General features: G+C 40.8%; 1 protein-coding gene across 1 annotated transcript in view; it reads right to left on the reverse strand.

Annotated features, from left to right (window-relative positions):
• FYTTD1 (forty-two-three domain containing 1) overlaps positions 1-15,700 on the reverse strand; it is a 32,449-nt gene that overhangs the window by 15,059 nt on the left and 1,690 nt on the right. Inside the window, exon 2 of the mRNA XM_062209378.1 lies at positions 10,956-11,084. Within this exon, the coding sequence (XP_062065362.1) occupies positions 10,956-11,084 (129 nt within the window). The remainder of the gene's footprint in view (positions 1-10,955; positions 11,085-15,700) is intronic.

Below are 15,700 nucleotides of genomic sequence, written 5' to 3' on the forward strand. Positions count from 1 at the left end.
GCGGCTCAATAGGTTAATCCTCCGCCTTGCGGCGCCGGCACACCAGGTTCTAGTCCCAGTCAAGGCGCCGGATTCTGTCCCAGTTGCCCCTCTTCCAGGCCAGCTCTCTGCTATGGCCCAGGAGTGCAGAGGAGGATGGCCCAAGTGCTTGGGCCCTGCACCCCATGGGAGATCAGGAGAAGCACTCTGTTCCTGGCTTTGGATCAGCGCAGTGCGCCGGCCGCGGCGGCCATTGGAGGGTGAACCAACGGCACAAGGAAGACCTTTCTCTCTGTCTCTCTCTTATTGTCCACTCTGCCTGTCAAAAAAAAAGACAATGGTAGGGGGGCTCATGTACCTGGGCCATCTTTTGCTGCCCTCCCAGGCACATCATCAGAGATCTGGTTGGGAAGTGGAGTAGATGAGATTTGAACCCAGGGCCCATACCTGTTCCTAGTGTCGCAGGCAGCATCTTAACCCACTGTACCGCAGCACCAGCCCTTAAATACCTTACTTTTTTTTTTTTTTTTAATTATTTAATTTATTTGAAAGTCAGTTACACAGAGAGACAAGGAGAGGCAGAATGAGAAAGAGAGAGAGGTCTTCTATCCACTGGCCCACTCCCCAGTTGGCCACAACAGCAGGAGCTAAGCCAATCTGAAGCCAGGAGCCAGGAGCTTCTTCCAGGTCTCCCATGTGGGTACAGGGGCCCAAGGGCTTGGGCCATCTTCTACTGCTTTCCCAGGCCATAGCAGAGAGTTAGCTCTGAAGTAGAGCAGTAAGGACTTGAACCGGCACCCACATGGGATGCCAGCACTGCAGGCGGCAGCCCCACACACTCCGCCACAGCGCCGGCCCCAAATACCTATGAAAACTATAAAGGACTTGAGGAGTCTCACATGTTCCCTCTAGCCACCATCCCTTCCTTCAACGTTAGTTTCTCAACAAACAGGACTGTCTAGATTTTACCTATAAAATACGGTAGTCACTAACCATATGTGGTTATTGAGTGAACAGCCACACTGAAATATGACTAATTTTAATTGAGATGTTACAGAGGAAATATAAAATATTTTATTAATGACTTTTAATTGACTGTTTAATATTTTGGATACACTGGGTTAAATAAAATATATTACTACTGTGTGGCTTGTACTGTATTTCTACTGGATAGTGCTGATCTAGAGCAGAATCACAATCTCATTTCCCATCTGCTTTCTACCTGGCTTCTTTACTTTCAGCCTTACTGTATTCAAATTGTTTTTGCTCAAGTTCCCAAAGTGTGACAATGGCCATATTTTACCCAAAGTGTGACAATGGCCATATTTTAATCTCTGGCATATGACATTACTTTGCTTTTCCATTAAGCATCTTACCTACTTAAGTATTTTTCTAATTATTAAGAAAATAAGCATCCTCTCTGCAGAAATCTTAGAAACATGTGAGATAAAAATAAAATAAAAATCACCCATCATTCCACCTCCTAAAGAGTATCACTAACTTTTTTTTAAAGATCTACTTAAGAGGCAGAGTTACAGATAAAGGGAAAGTCAGAGAGCAAGGTCTTTCATCTGCTGGTTCACACCCTAGATGGCTGCAACAGCCGCAGTGGGCCTGATCTGAAGGCAGGAGCCAGGATCCAGGAGCTTCCTTCAGGTCTCCCAACCAGGTACCAGGAGCCTAAACACTCGGACCATCTTCCAATGCCCTCCCAGGCCACAAACGGAGAGCTGGATTGGAAGAGGAGCAGCTGGGACACAAACTGGCACCCATATAGGATGCTGGCACTCTAGAGGCTTAGCCTACTGAGCTACAGCACTGGCCCCAATCACTAACGTTCTTTCCAGCCTTTTATTTGTATATATACATGTCAAAAGTTAATACTTTAAACAATTTTAAGCCACCCAAGAGACTATCACATATGATAACTGACAATTCTGTAAAGAAGTAAATGCTTTGGCCAGCGTCTGTGGTATAGCAGGTTAAGCTGCCATTTATAATGCTGTCATCCCATATAGGCATCAGTTCAAGTCCTGCTGCTCCATTTCTGATCCAGCTCCCTACTAATGTACCTGGGAAAACAGTGGATGATGGCCCAAATCCTTGGGCCCCTGCACCCATGTGAGAGACTTGGAAGAAGCTCCTGATTTCTGGCTTTGGCCTGGCCCACGCCTGGCTGTTGAGGCAGTTTGTGTAGTGAACCTCGGGATGGAAGATCTCTGTCTCTCCCTCTCTGCAATTCTTTCAAATAAATAAATAAAATCTTTAAAAAAATAAAGTAGTAGTAAATACTTGAAAGGCAACCTATCCAGCAATTCTTTTTAATTCTCTATGTACTGTTTTACAGCATACATTAACACTATATAATATTATCCCATGTTTTTGATTACATGACTTTTTAATGTACCGCGTTTGATCTTATCAACTTTTTACTGATCATTTCGGTTACTTCTAATGTTACTCTATTAAAATAACACTACAGTAATACCACAGATAATATTAAACATTTTTTAAACTGCTACTAGAATATGCTTTTTTTATTATTTATAGAAAGGCAGAGAAGAAGAAGGGAGGGAGGATGGATCTCCTATTCACTAGTTCACTCCCCAAATAGTTGATGACATTTTTCCACATACCTATGATTATGTCCTCAATATATGAATATCTAGAAGATGAAATGTTAGGTGAAAGAATAAAAACATTCTCGGGCTGGTGCTCATCCCATATGAGTGCCTGTTTGAGTCTCCCCTGCTCTGCTTCCAATCCAGCTCTCTGCTAATGTGTCTGGGAAAACACCAGAAGATGGCTTGAAGACTTGGTTCCTGGCACCCACCTGGGCAAACTGGGATGGAGTTCCAGGCTCCTGGTTTCAGCCTGGCTCAGACCTGGCCACTGTGGCCATTTCGGAAGTGAACCAGCAGATGGCAGATCTCTGTGTCCGTCTGTCTCCCTCCGTCCCCCTCAACTCTTCCCAATAAAATAATTTTTTTTTAAAGAATACATTCCTGGGGCCGGTGCTGTGGCACAGTGGGTTAACATCATGGCCTGAAGTGCTGGCATCCCACATGGGCACTGGTTCAAGACCCGGCTGCTCTACTTCCCATCCAGCTCTCTGCTATGGTCTGGGAAAGCAGCACAAGATGGCCCAAGTCCTTGGGCCCCTGCACCCACGTGGGAGAACTGGAAGAAGCTCCTGGCTTTGGATTGTAGCAGCTCTGGCCGTTGCAGCCAATTGGGAAGTGAACCATCAGATGGAAGATCTCTCTCTGCCTCTCCTTCTCTCTCTGCGTAACTCTTTCAAATAAGTAAATAAATCTTAAAAAAAAAAAAAAAATTCCTAGGGATTTTCAGCTATATTGCAAAAATTCCCTCCATAATGACTTTTTCAATGACAATTCAGAGTATTATCACTCTTTCTTATCCTTATTATTCAATATTTGGGAAAAAAAAGTCCTATTTGGTAGTCTGATTACTATTGAGAATAAATATTTTTCTATGAATTTTCTGGTCTCCTGTATTCTTCCAGTCATGAACTGTAATGTTCATAAACAAGTTTTCTCTGCTAATTTCTAATTCCCTTCAATGTTTTAATAGGAGATTTATATTACAGGACTACTTGTTAACTTTTCAAGAACTGATGTCTCTATAGCAATGTTACCATTCAGGAACACAGCCTATCCTTCCCCTTATTGAAGTCTTCTTTTACCAGTAAATTGACTCAGTAAATTTCTCTTCTCCTTCTATAAGTCCATAATATATATTAAACTTCATACTAGATGTTTTGCACATTTCGTTGTCAATCACAAAAAAGATCCTGTTTCTAATAACTTTCACAGTTATTCCATTACAGAAAGCTACTGAGTTTTTAACCCATTATGTCCCCCATATGGCATACTCATAGAATCTTAAATTGAGCAATAAATACACCATGGTATACTAGAAATAAATATGCTAACTTTGAAATAAATATTATATCATTGAAATATCAGCAGAATTGAAATTTTAGGGAGTTGGTGGTGTAGTGCAGGGGGTTAAGCTGCCTCATGTGACACCAGCATTCCATATCAGAGTGCTGGTTCAAGTCTTGGTTACTCCATTTCCAATCCAGTACTCTGCTTATACTCCTGGGAAGGCAGTGAAAGATGGCCCACATAATTGGTCTCCTGCCATAAGCCACATGATGGAGCTCCTGGCTCCTGATTTCAGCCTGACCCAGACCTGGATGTTGTGACCTTTTGGGGAGTGAATCAGCAAATCAAAGATCTCTCTGTTTATCTGCCTTTCTAAAAAAAAAAAAAAAAAGCAGCTATAACAAAACAAAACTTAGGAATTACTGGGTTAATTAACACTTTTTAATCAGTTATCCCACTAAACTCCATTATTTGTTCTAATAGTTTATTTATTCTGCTTGGTGCTGTGCAGAGTACTTTAATTTGCATGAAAACCCAATAAAGTTGATGCTAGTATCTCAATTTTGCAGGTGAGTAAAGTGAGGCAAAGGAAAATGTCTGCAAATAGGCTGCAATTAGAAAACAGCAGAGCCATGATCTAAGTCCAGGTGTGTGTGTGGCTCCAAAAACTTCTCCAAACTGCTAAATAAAAAATTAAAAGTAGGCCGGCGCCGTGGCTTAACAGGCTAATCCTCCACCTTGCGGCACTGGCACACTGGGTTCTAGTCCCGGTTGGGGCACCGGATTCTATCCTGGTTGTCCCTCTTCCAGGCCAGCTCTCTGCTATGGCCCGGGAAGGCAGTGGAGGATGGCCCAAGTCCTTGGACCCTGCACCCGCATGGGAGACCAGGAGAAGCACCTGGCTCCTGGCTTCAGATCAGCGAGATGCGCCAGCCGCAGCGGCCATTGGAGGGTGAACCAGCGGCAAAAAGGAAGACCTTTCTCTCTGTCTCTCTCTCTCACTATCCACTCTGCCTGTCAAAAAAAATTAAAAGTAATAAAAGGCAGAATACAATCTGTAGTTCATTTCCAAAGGGAAAAAAACAATTATTATAGAGAAAGCAGACACTAGGCTGCATAGCAAAAAATAGACAAGATTTGAATAGTTAGCCAGACATGAAGGATTCCAGGTTGGATAGTACAAAGATATGGGTAACCATAGCAAATTAACAGAAAGTCTAGAGAAAAGAATAAGATATGAATGGACATGATGGGCTTAGTCACAGAGAGCTCTGAATGGAAATAAAGACTGCATGTGACAAGGAACAGGGGGGATCACTGACTAGACTACGTAAGTTTAGTGGTATTTCAGACTGAATGGAAGAAGGAGAGAGAAGGTGGTAAGAGCATTTCAGCTGCTCCTACAGTACTCAAACACACATGATAAAGTGCAGGCCCCAAACTCATAAATCTTTAAAAAAAAAAAAAAAAAAAGTTCTGATTTTCAACCTTTCACTATCCCATTCCATTAAATAAGAAATATTTTTACATAATGCAAAAATTTGCTCCCCTCTTAAGCAATGCAATCATCTTATATTCTTAAAAACTTTGTATTTACTTTCATTTTATTTAAAAGGCAAAGATATTCTATCTGCAGATTCACTCCTCAAATACCTGTAACAGGAGCTGATATCATAGTATAGCAAGTTAAGCCACAACCTGTGATGCTGGCATCTCTTAGGGGCGCCAGTTCATGTCCTGGATGCTCCACTTCTGATCTAGCTCCCTGCTAATGCACCTAGGAGCAATGGAAGATGGCCCAAGTGCTTGGTCCCCTGTACCCACATGGGAGACCTGGAGGAAACTTCTGGCTCCCGGCTTTGGCCTGACCCTTCCTGGCTGTTGTGGTCATTTGGGGAGTGAATCAAGAGATGGAAGATATGTTTCTCCCTCTCTATAACTCTGCCTTTCAAGTAAATAAACAAATCTTAAAAACAAAAACAAATACAAAAAAAATCTGCAAAAGACAGGGCTGGACCAGGCTGAAGACAGTAGCCCAGAATTTTAACTGCATCTCCACGTGGGAAGCAGAGACCCAAGTACTTGAGGTATCATCTGTTACTTCCCATTAGCAGCAAGTGGGATGAGAATGGAGTAGCCAGTGGGCCAGTACTGTGACACAGCAGGTTAAGCCATCAACTGCATTGCCAGCATCCCATATGGATGCCGGTTCAAGTCCTCACTGCTCCACTTCCCATCCAGCTCCCTGTTAATGTGCCCTGGAAAGCAGAAGATAAAGTACTTGGGTTCCTGCCACTTACGTGAGAGACCTGGATGGAGTTCTAGGCTCCTGGTTTGGCCTGTCCCAGTCCCAGCTGTTGTGGCCATTTGGGGAGCGAACCAGTGGATGAAGGTTCTCTCTCTCTCTCTCTCTCTGTAACTTTGCCTTTAAAATAAATCAATTTTTAAACCTTCAAATAAATAAAATCTTTAAAAGAAAGAAGAGAATTGGAATAGTTGAGACTTGAACCAGACCACTCTGATATGGGATGTGGGTAGCCTCAAAAAGCAACTTAACCATTTGCCAAATGCAGTACTAAATAAGTAATCCAGTGCTATTGTGTCTTTTTTCTTTTTCTTAGTTTTCATCCATTTAGCTTTTCTGGAGTTTTCTTCTGTTTATCCAGAGTACTTCATTCTCATTACTTCAACTACCACCTCTATGAAGATCCTTTTACATTTTCAGCTACACTGGAGTAGCAATTTAACTCTAGTCATGTATCAGAATCACAACTGGAGCTAAAAAAAATTTTTTTAAGCCTCACTTCTGCAACTTAGTGGAAATGTAGTACAGCCAGAGTAACTATTTATTTTATAAAGTTCCACAGTTTATAATTAAATTGTGCCACACAGGTTAAGTCACCTCTTGGGACACTTGCATCCCATATTGGAGTACCTAGGATTGAGCCCTGCCTCCACCTTCCAATCCAGATTCCTGCTAATGCAAACCCTGGAAGGGCAGACTGAGATGGAATTTCTGCATCCTAGCTTCAACCTGGACAAGCCCTGGCTGTTGCAGGCATTTGGGAAGTGAACCAGCAGATGGAGGATCTGTTTGTTACTTTGACTTCCAAATAAAAAAAAAAAATGAATAAACATTAAAAAAAATAGAAATTTTCATCTTTCTTTTGAATTCCTAGACCAACTAATGAATTTCTTTCACATATACATCATTTGCCTCAATAATTTCAGCAGCCTGATCACTAAAGTGAAGATTTGAGGGATGTTCTGGGAAATGTCACTCATAGTGCATATATGTAATTATTTTACTGGTTCCTTCCCAAAGCAACATACAAACATTCCTGATTCTTCTTCCTCTAACAGAAACAGAATTCTCAAACTTTATAGTCTCAGGACCACTTTACATTCTTAAAAATTACCGAAGAGTTCAAAGATGTTTTTATTCTGTGGGTCATGTGTATTGATACTTATCATTCTAGAAACTAAAAATAAATAAACCCACTACATGTAGGCTAAACAACATTATTAATGAACAACATTTCTGAAAACACAACACACAAAAATATCCAATAAGAAGAGTGGTATGATTTTGTGTTTTTGCAAATCTTTTTGTGTCTGACTTAATACAAAATGGCTAGATTCTCAGCTCTGCATGTTATGAACTAAGTGGCTGTCCCTCTCTAAAACTGGTATGTTGTAATACAAACCCCAATATGTTATTGTTGTAGGGGGCACCTTTGGGAGGTAGTCATGAGAGTAGAGCCCTAATGAATGGGATTAGTGCCTCTACCAAAGGGACCCCAGAGTACTTTCTAGTCCACTTTCTGCTACGTAAGAACACCAAAAGAAATGCACACTCTGCAACCAGGAAGAAAGTGCTCACTAAAATCCAAACTTACTGACAACCTGATGTTGGAATTTCAGCCTCCAAAACTATGAGAAAAACATTTTTGTCTAGTCCACGGTATTTCATTAGGGCAACCTGAACTAAGAACATGCTTCTACATCCAATCTAATTATTACCTATCACGTATAATCTAGAGTCTACAGTATGTTTATGAGACAATGAGACTGAACACACAACTAACATCTTAATATTATAATAAAAATGTTTTTAAAAAAACAGTTTTGGTCTTGTAGAGTCCCTGAGTCTTGGGAATTCCCTAGGAGTACTGAGTGACTAAATTATATATAAGGCATGGATTTAGAAAGACTTTATTTATCAAATAATCAAAAACCATACTGAGCACCTGCCAAGGCCTCTCTGTCCTCTTACCTCAAACATCTTCACTGATGTTTCAATATGGAAATCTAAACTTTTTTGAGCCAACCAGAGTTTAAGACAACCCCATATCTCTCTACATTCAGTAACAGCAGCAGCTGTTCTATTTTAGCTCCTGTCACATGTAAGCTGAGAATGTACAAGCACAAGCCAAATCTTAGGAGATCCTACACTGCCCTTAGGTATCATTTATCTCAAGGCTTAGATCATAACCCCCATAAAAAGAAAGTTTTTCTGAATCCCTATGGACTAGATCACATTTTACCTTATCCATTAAATCACCTGTTATTTTCTCAGCTCAAAATCTCTACCTGACTAATAATGCTATTGATATTTTTCTTTTGACATTTCTTACATTCTGCCCTTTCAATCTTGCCTCTATTAGAAATTAACCCCATGAAGCAAAACACTGCAACTGTCCATACTTTTGTAAAGTTCAGAGGATTTATTGGGTATTTAAAATATTAATGAATATATTTCTGGTTTCTATGAACTCCGAACAGTTATTTTAAAGCAAATTATATATAAAATATAGCATGCTGAATAATATTTGTGAGAAATCTTTAAGTATAAATCAATGGAATTTTACATTCATTTGTTGTAGCCAAATACCTGTCACAGAAATTTACTCATTTAGGTTCAGCTATGTAAGAAATTATAGGGAATAAAGTTTTTAGAGGTCTAAACTAAGTTATAGACTTATTTTGAGAACATGCTGGTATGTTAGCTGTTAAAAACAGAATTATGTTCAAACCACTAGAGACTGTTAATTTTCAACATACATAATATCAATTTAGAAGCTAGTTTGTTGAAGATTTTTATATTTTTTTAAAAAGTTTTTTTTTTTATTTGAACACAGGTTTATTCTAATATAACTCCTAGAAAAGCTAATGAATCATATATAATTAATAGTGTTCAGTTACTGTCTTTAATCTACTTTGGAACAAGATGGTTACAAATAAGTGTCCAGGGGGCCGGCACTGTGGCACAGTGGGGTTAACGCCCCGGCCTGAAGCGCCCACATCCCATATGGGTGCCGGTTATAGTCCCGGCTGCTCCTCTTCCAATCCAGCTCTCTGGTATGGCCTGGGAAAGCAGCAGAAGATGGCCAAAGTCCTTGGGCCCCTGCACCCGTGTGAGAGACCCGGAAGAAGCTCCTGGCTCCTGGCTTCGGATTGGCGCAGCTTCGGCCGTTGCAGCCATCTGGGGAGTGAACCAGTGGATGGAAGACTTCTCTCTGTCTGCCTCTCCTCTCTGTGTAACTCTGACTTTCAAATAAATAAAATAAATCTTAAAAGAAAAAAAAAAAAGTGTCCAGATTACCAAAAGTAATTATATACGTGGAGCTTCAGACTACATCTAAAGCATTCAATTCTAAGTATCACCTTTGGAGGATTTAACAAAACAGAAAGGTTTGGGTGATAAAATGAGGAGTCTAGAGGTAATTTTCTATACAGAACATAACAACAACTTCCACATACCTAAAGGTTCTCATATAGAAAAGGGAATTTATTTCCTGTAACTTTGCAAAAGTAACAGATAGGGATGCTTTAACTCAAATGAGGATTTTCTAGTAAACAGTTGTCTCCAACACTCGAATGAGATACTTCATGAGGTCACATGGTATGCTCACTCACTGAACATATGTAAGCTAGATTTAGCTATCCATTAAACTGGTAAAGGAGCATCTCATTGGGAAGGAGACAGGATCTCATGATATGCAATTCTAAACCCTAGACATAATTTAGACTATTTATAAACTGAGTAAAATGACTCAATGTTTTTAAGAAATTGTGTCAGTGCAGGCAGTGTTATGGCATAGTTAGTAAGGCTGCCACCTGTAATGCCAGCATCTCAAATGGGTGCTGGTTCAAGTTCCAGCTGTTCCACTCCTGAATTGGCTTCCTGCTAATGGGGGAAAAGCAGCAGAGGATGCTTCAAGTGCTTGGACCCTTATTTCCTAAGTGAGAGCCCCAGATGAAGCTCCTGGTTTTGGCCTGGCTCAGTCCTGGCCACTGAGGCCATCTCAGGGGTGAACTAGCAGATGGAAGATCTCTCTCTCTCTTTCTCCCTCTCTCTCTATAACTCTTTCAAATAAATAGATGATGAATCTTTAAAAAAGAATAAGAAATATTGTCATTGCTTATTATTAGATTTTAAGATCTAAACAAAAATCTGACAGTGAATACAAGTCACAAAGAGTACTAATGGGGGCCAGGGTTGTGGTACAGCAGGTTAAGCCACTGCCTACAACGTCACCATCTCATGTGTGCGCCCATTTGAGTCCTGGTTGCTCCAGTCCACTCCAGCTCCCTGCTAATGTGCTTGAGAAAGCAGCAGAGGATGGCCTAAGAGATTGGGTCCCTGGACCCAAATCAGAGATCTGGAGGAAGCTCCTGGCTCCTGGCTTTGCCTCGGCCACTGCAGCCATCTGGAGAGTGAACCAACAGATGGAAGATCTCTCTGTATCTAACTCTCCCTAACAAATTAATAAAATAAATCTTCTAAAAAATGTAAATTTAAAATGTTATCTCAAAAATTACAAAAAGAAAGAAAGGGAGAGAGGAAGGGAAGGTGGGAGGGAGAAGGGTAAGGAAGGTAGGAAGAGAGTATCACATTTAGAATTGTATCTGCAAACTATATTGAATCTATGAAGAACTAAAAATTTAAAAAAATTTAAAGCCAGTACTAATGTATTCCCTCCATATTTTAAGTATAAGCTAAACAGTATACTATGAAGTCACAGATAATAGCTTTTCATTATAGCTTACTTCAAAACTTACCAGAATTCTGTTGTATTCCCCACCGTACTCTCATTCTGAATTGTCGAGCACCATTCTGCTGGAGTCTTCTATTTAGTCTTGGGAAATTCTGCTTCTTTCCTTCCTTTCGATTCAATTTGATGATATCATCTGTAATGGAGGAAATTCCATATAGTTTTCCATTTTAACTTAATGACACAATTACTCAGCCTATCAAGTTGATAGATTTCCTATGCCCCTTACTCTTTTCTACTTTGAAAGATCTTATACAAGAAGATGATAAAAAAAAAAAACAAAAAAAAAAAAACAGAGTTTAAATCAGCCACTTTGGTTGGCACTCTGAAGAAATATTCTGCATGAAAAGTTGAAATCAATGGCCCAAAGTAGATCTACCAATTAATGAAAATTCTATTATCCATATTTTCCTGATAAATGTAAATGAGCAAAAAACCAGTTAAAGTCTTCATTTTTAAAAGATGACAGCATTTCAGCAAAACCAAAATAGGCAGTCAAAAAATAAAGACAAAATTTCTAAATTAACTTCAATTCAGCTAATACTTATTAAGCATATACTAAGTGCAACTAATGTACAAGGACTCTTCACCTGCAGTGCCAGCATCCCACATGGGTTCTGGGTCTAGTCCCAGCTGCTCTACTTCCAATCCAGCTCTCTGCTAAGGTTTAGGAAAGCAGTAGAAGATGGCCCAAATTTCTGGGGCTCTGCACCCATGTGGGAGATCCAGAAGAAGCTCCTGGCTTCGGATCAGTGCATCTCTGGCTGTTGCAGTCATCTGGGGAGTGAACAAGCGGATGGAAGACCTCTCTCTCTCTCTTTCTCTCTGCCTCTCTGTAACTCTGTCTTCAAATAAATAAATAAATCTTTTTTTTTTTTTTTTGTAAGTGTATTTGAAAAGCAAACAGAGAGGAAGAGATCTTCTCTCCTTGGTTTACTCCCCAAATAGCCATGACAATCAAGGCTGGACCAGGCGCCAGGAACTCATCCAGGTATCCCACAAGGGTGCAGGAGCCTGAGCACTTGGCCCATCTTCTGAAGCTGCCTTCCCGTGCCCATTAGCAGAAAGCCTGACTGGAGGTGGAGTAGCTGGGACTCGAACTGATGCTCCAATATGGGATCCAGCGTTGCAGGAGGTTGCTTAACTCACTGTGCCACAACCCAGCCAAACGATACTTTAAAAACTTTACCACAGTTATTCTTTTTTTTTTTTAAAGATTTATTTATTTATTTGAAAGTCAAGAGTTACACAGAGAGAGAAGGAAAGGCAGAGAGAGAGAGAGAGAGAGAGAGAGGTCTTCCATCTGTTGGTTCACTCCCCAATTGGCCACAATGGCCAGAGCCGCGCCGATCCGAAGCCAGGAGCCAGGAGCTTCTTCCAGGTCTCCCATGCGGGTGTAGGGGCCCAAGGACCTAGGCCATCTTCTACTGCTTTCCCAGGCCATACCAGAGAGCTGGATCGGAAGTACAGCAGCCGGGTCTTGGCGCCCATGTGGGATGCCCAGTGCTTCAGGCCAGGGTGTTAACCCGCTGTGCCACAACGCCAGCCCCTCTCCACAGTCTTTACCTGAACTATTTTAGGGACTGGCACTGTAGTGTGGCAAGTTAAGCCCCTACCTACAATGCCAGCATGCCATGTAGGCACCAGTCTGAGACAATTGTTCTACTGCCAATCCAGCTCTCTGCTAATGCACCTGAGAAAGCAGCAGCAGATGGCCCAACTGCTTGGGCCCCTGCACCCATGTGGAAGACCTGCAAGAAGTTCCAGGTTCCTAGCTTTGTCCTGGACCAGCCTTAGCCATTGGGGCCATTTGGGTAATGACCCAGCAGGTGGAAAGTTTCCCCCACCATCCCTCTCCCCACCTATAACTCTGCCTTTCAAGTAAATAAAATATAAGTCTTAAAATTTTTTTTGATGATCCTTAAGGAAAACAAACCAAAGAAACTACACAGTCAACAACTTCACAAAAGTAATCAGCTTCAATTTTTTCCAAATTACTCTAAGCATGAAAATAACCTATGCTAATTTCATAATTAGTCTTTGCTGAAGTCAGAGAAAGAAATACAATAGATTATAAAGATCCTTTACAATATATTTTTGCTCTGCTGCACCCTTCTGTAATTTTGATGATTCAATCACATTCAAACAAATAGGTATATAAAGCATACCTATTAGGGGGCTGCCATTGTGCCTTTCCAGGTATTGCTATCACCCCATATTGGAGTGCTGCTTCAAGCCTAATCTGCTCCACTTCCAATCCAGCTCCCTGCTAACACACCTGGCAAAACAATGGACGACTGCTCAAGTACTTGGGCCCTCTGCCACCTACGTGGGAGATCCAGATGGAGTTCCAGGCTTCTAGCCTGGAGCTATAATCCATTTGGGGAGTGAATTAAAGGATGGATGCTCTCTCTCTGCCTCTCCCTCTCTCACTTTACCTTTCAAATAAATAAATCTTAACAAAGAAAAATTTAAACCTCCCCCAAGTACTTTGTTGCCTTCTGCAAGTCAATCTCCAACTATAACAATAATAAAGTTAGAGACACTCAAAAGCAATTCTTTAAAAAAAAAATAAAAAGCTTTAGTGAGTCTCAGAATTATGACCATGTTAAATTTTACTTGAAGAGAAAGGAAATAGGAAGAAACCAGTTATAAAACATTTTCTTTAAACAAAGTAGTATTTATTTTCCACCACAAACAAAAATCTCGGATTCCTGAGAGTATACCCTTCTACCCAAAAAAGTGAATATGGTCTGGGGAGCATTTAAAGAAACCAAAAGAAAAAGAGGCAGGGACTAATCTAATTAATTTTGTTTATTTTTTAAGGTATATTTAACTTTATTAAATAACTGAGAGATGACTTGTTAATTTTTTAAAAAAATTTTTAAAAGATTTTATTTATTTGACAGAGTTAGAGTTAGAATTAGAGAGAATCTTCCACCCACTGGTTCACTCCCCAAATGGCTGCAACGGCTGGAGTTAAGCCAATCCAAAGCCAGGAGCCAGGAGCTTCTTCTGGGTCTCCCATGTGGGTGGAGGGGCCCAATAACTTGGGCCATCTTCTACTGCTTTCCCAGGTGATAGTAGAGAAATGGATCAGAAGTGGAGCAGCCAGGACTCGAACCAGTACCCATATGGGATGCCGGCATTGCAGGCCGCAGTTCTACCCCGCTGTACCACAGCACCAATCCCTGACTTGTTAATTTTTTAAAATGTGTATTTATTTATTTGAAAGGCAAAGCAAAACAGAGAAAAAGAGACCAACAGAGATCTTCCATCTGCTGGTTCACTCCCCAAATGCCTCCAAGACCTGGGTATGCCACATGGATAGCAAGGACTCAAATACTTAAGCCATCATCTGCTGCTTCCCATGGTGTGCATGTGTAGGAAGCTGGCTTGGAAGTAGAGGTGGGACTTAAATCCAGGCACTCTAATAAGCGATGCAGGTGTCCCAAAGGGAGTGGGAGGTGTTTAACCAGCTGTGCCACAATGCCTGTCCCTAACTTGGTTAATTTTCAAATATAGGATACAGGGTTTAAACATAACTAAAAATTAGAAGTAATAAAGCATATTATATATGAAATTGTTTATATTTAAACATTTTATTAGCCAAGTCCTCAAATTAAATGAGTTACCATGGCAGAGAAGACCTGCCAATCTAAAAGAAAATGCATACAAAGGATATCAGAAGAAGAAAATCCCTTGCAACAAACTACTTAATAGATTTTTTCATAGTACTAAGGCATATACATGATAACAGAAGTAACTGAGTACTAGTAGACATTGTTCTGATATATATTCATTTAATTCTCACAACAATCCTATGAAACAGGTATCATAATACCCATTTCAAATTAAGAAACAGCTGTGACTTGAGGCAAGCTAAGAGTAAAGTTGTTATTCTCTATAAAGTCACTTAACCTAATAGTGCCACAATTATAATTCTAAAAAAGTCAGGTTCTAAAATCTGTGTAGCAATATTTGTAATTTTCTTTTTCTTTCTTTCTTTTTTTTTTTTTGGACAGGCAGAGTTAGACAGTGAGAGTGAGAGAGAGAGAGACAGAGTGAAAGGTCTTCTTTTTTCCATTGGTTCACCCCCCAAATGGCTGCTATGGCCGGCATGCTGCGCAGATGCAAAGCCAGGAGCCAGGTGCTTCCTCCTGCTCTCCCTTGTGGGTGCAGTGCCCAAGACCTTGGGCCATCCTCCACTGCCTTCCCGGGCCACAGCAGAGAGCTGGACTGGAAGAGGAGCAACTGGGACAGAATTCGGCGCCCCAACCAGGACTAGAACCCGGGGTGCCGGTGCCGCAGGCGGAAGATTAGCCAAGTGAGCTGCGGCGCCAGCCAATATTTGTAATTTTCTAAAGGAGGTGTTCATAACTGCATCACATCTCCATAAAATTCTTATTAAAAGAAAGGCATCTGATAGAGGGCTGTATGTTGTTGGGAGAGAAAAGAGAGCAAGCTCTAGTTTAGCTCTCCATGGCACTTCAGTTCTTCCTCAAAGAAAACTACCCCTCAAACAAAATACATACAAAACCCCACAAAACTAGAAAATTAGTCAGATGTCTATTGGTTATGAAAATACATGTTTAATACTTCCCTACAGCTAAAGCTTGGGAGCTCTAGAGCCAAATCCTGGACTCCTGGCTCCCCTGTTTAATTCCTATGATTTTGTGCAAGTTACCCTCAGGTTTCTGTAAAACGAGAATAATAATCGTCTGCTTATACTGTAGAAGTAAAAATAAATGC

Source organism: Lepus europaeus, chromosome 2 (assembly GCF_033115175.1).
Source record: "Lepus europaeus isolate LE1 chromosome 2, mLepTim1.pri, whole genome shotgun sequence".
Lineage (NCBI taxonomy): Eukaryota > Metazoa > Chordata > Mammalia > Lagomorpha > Leporidae > Lepus > Lepus europaeus.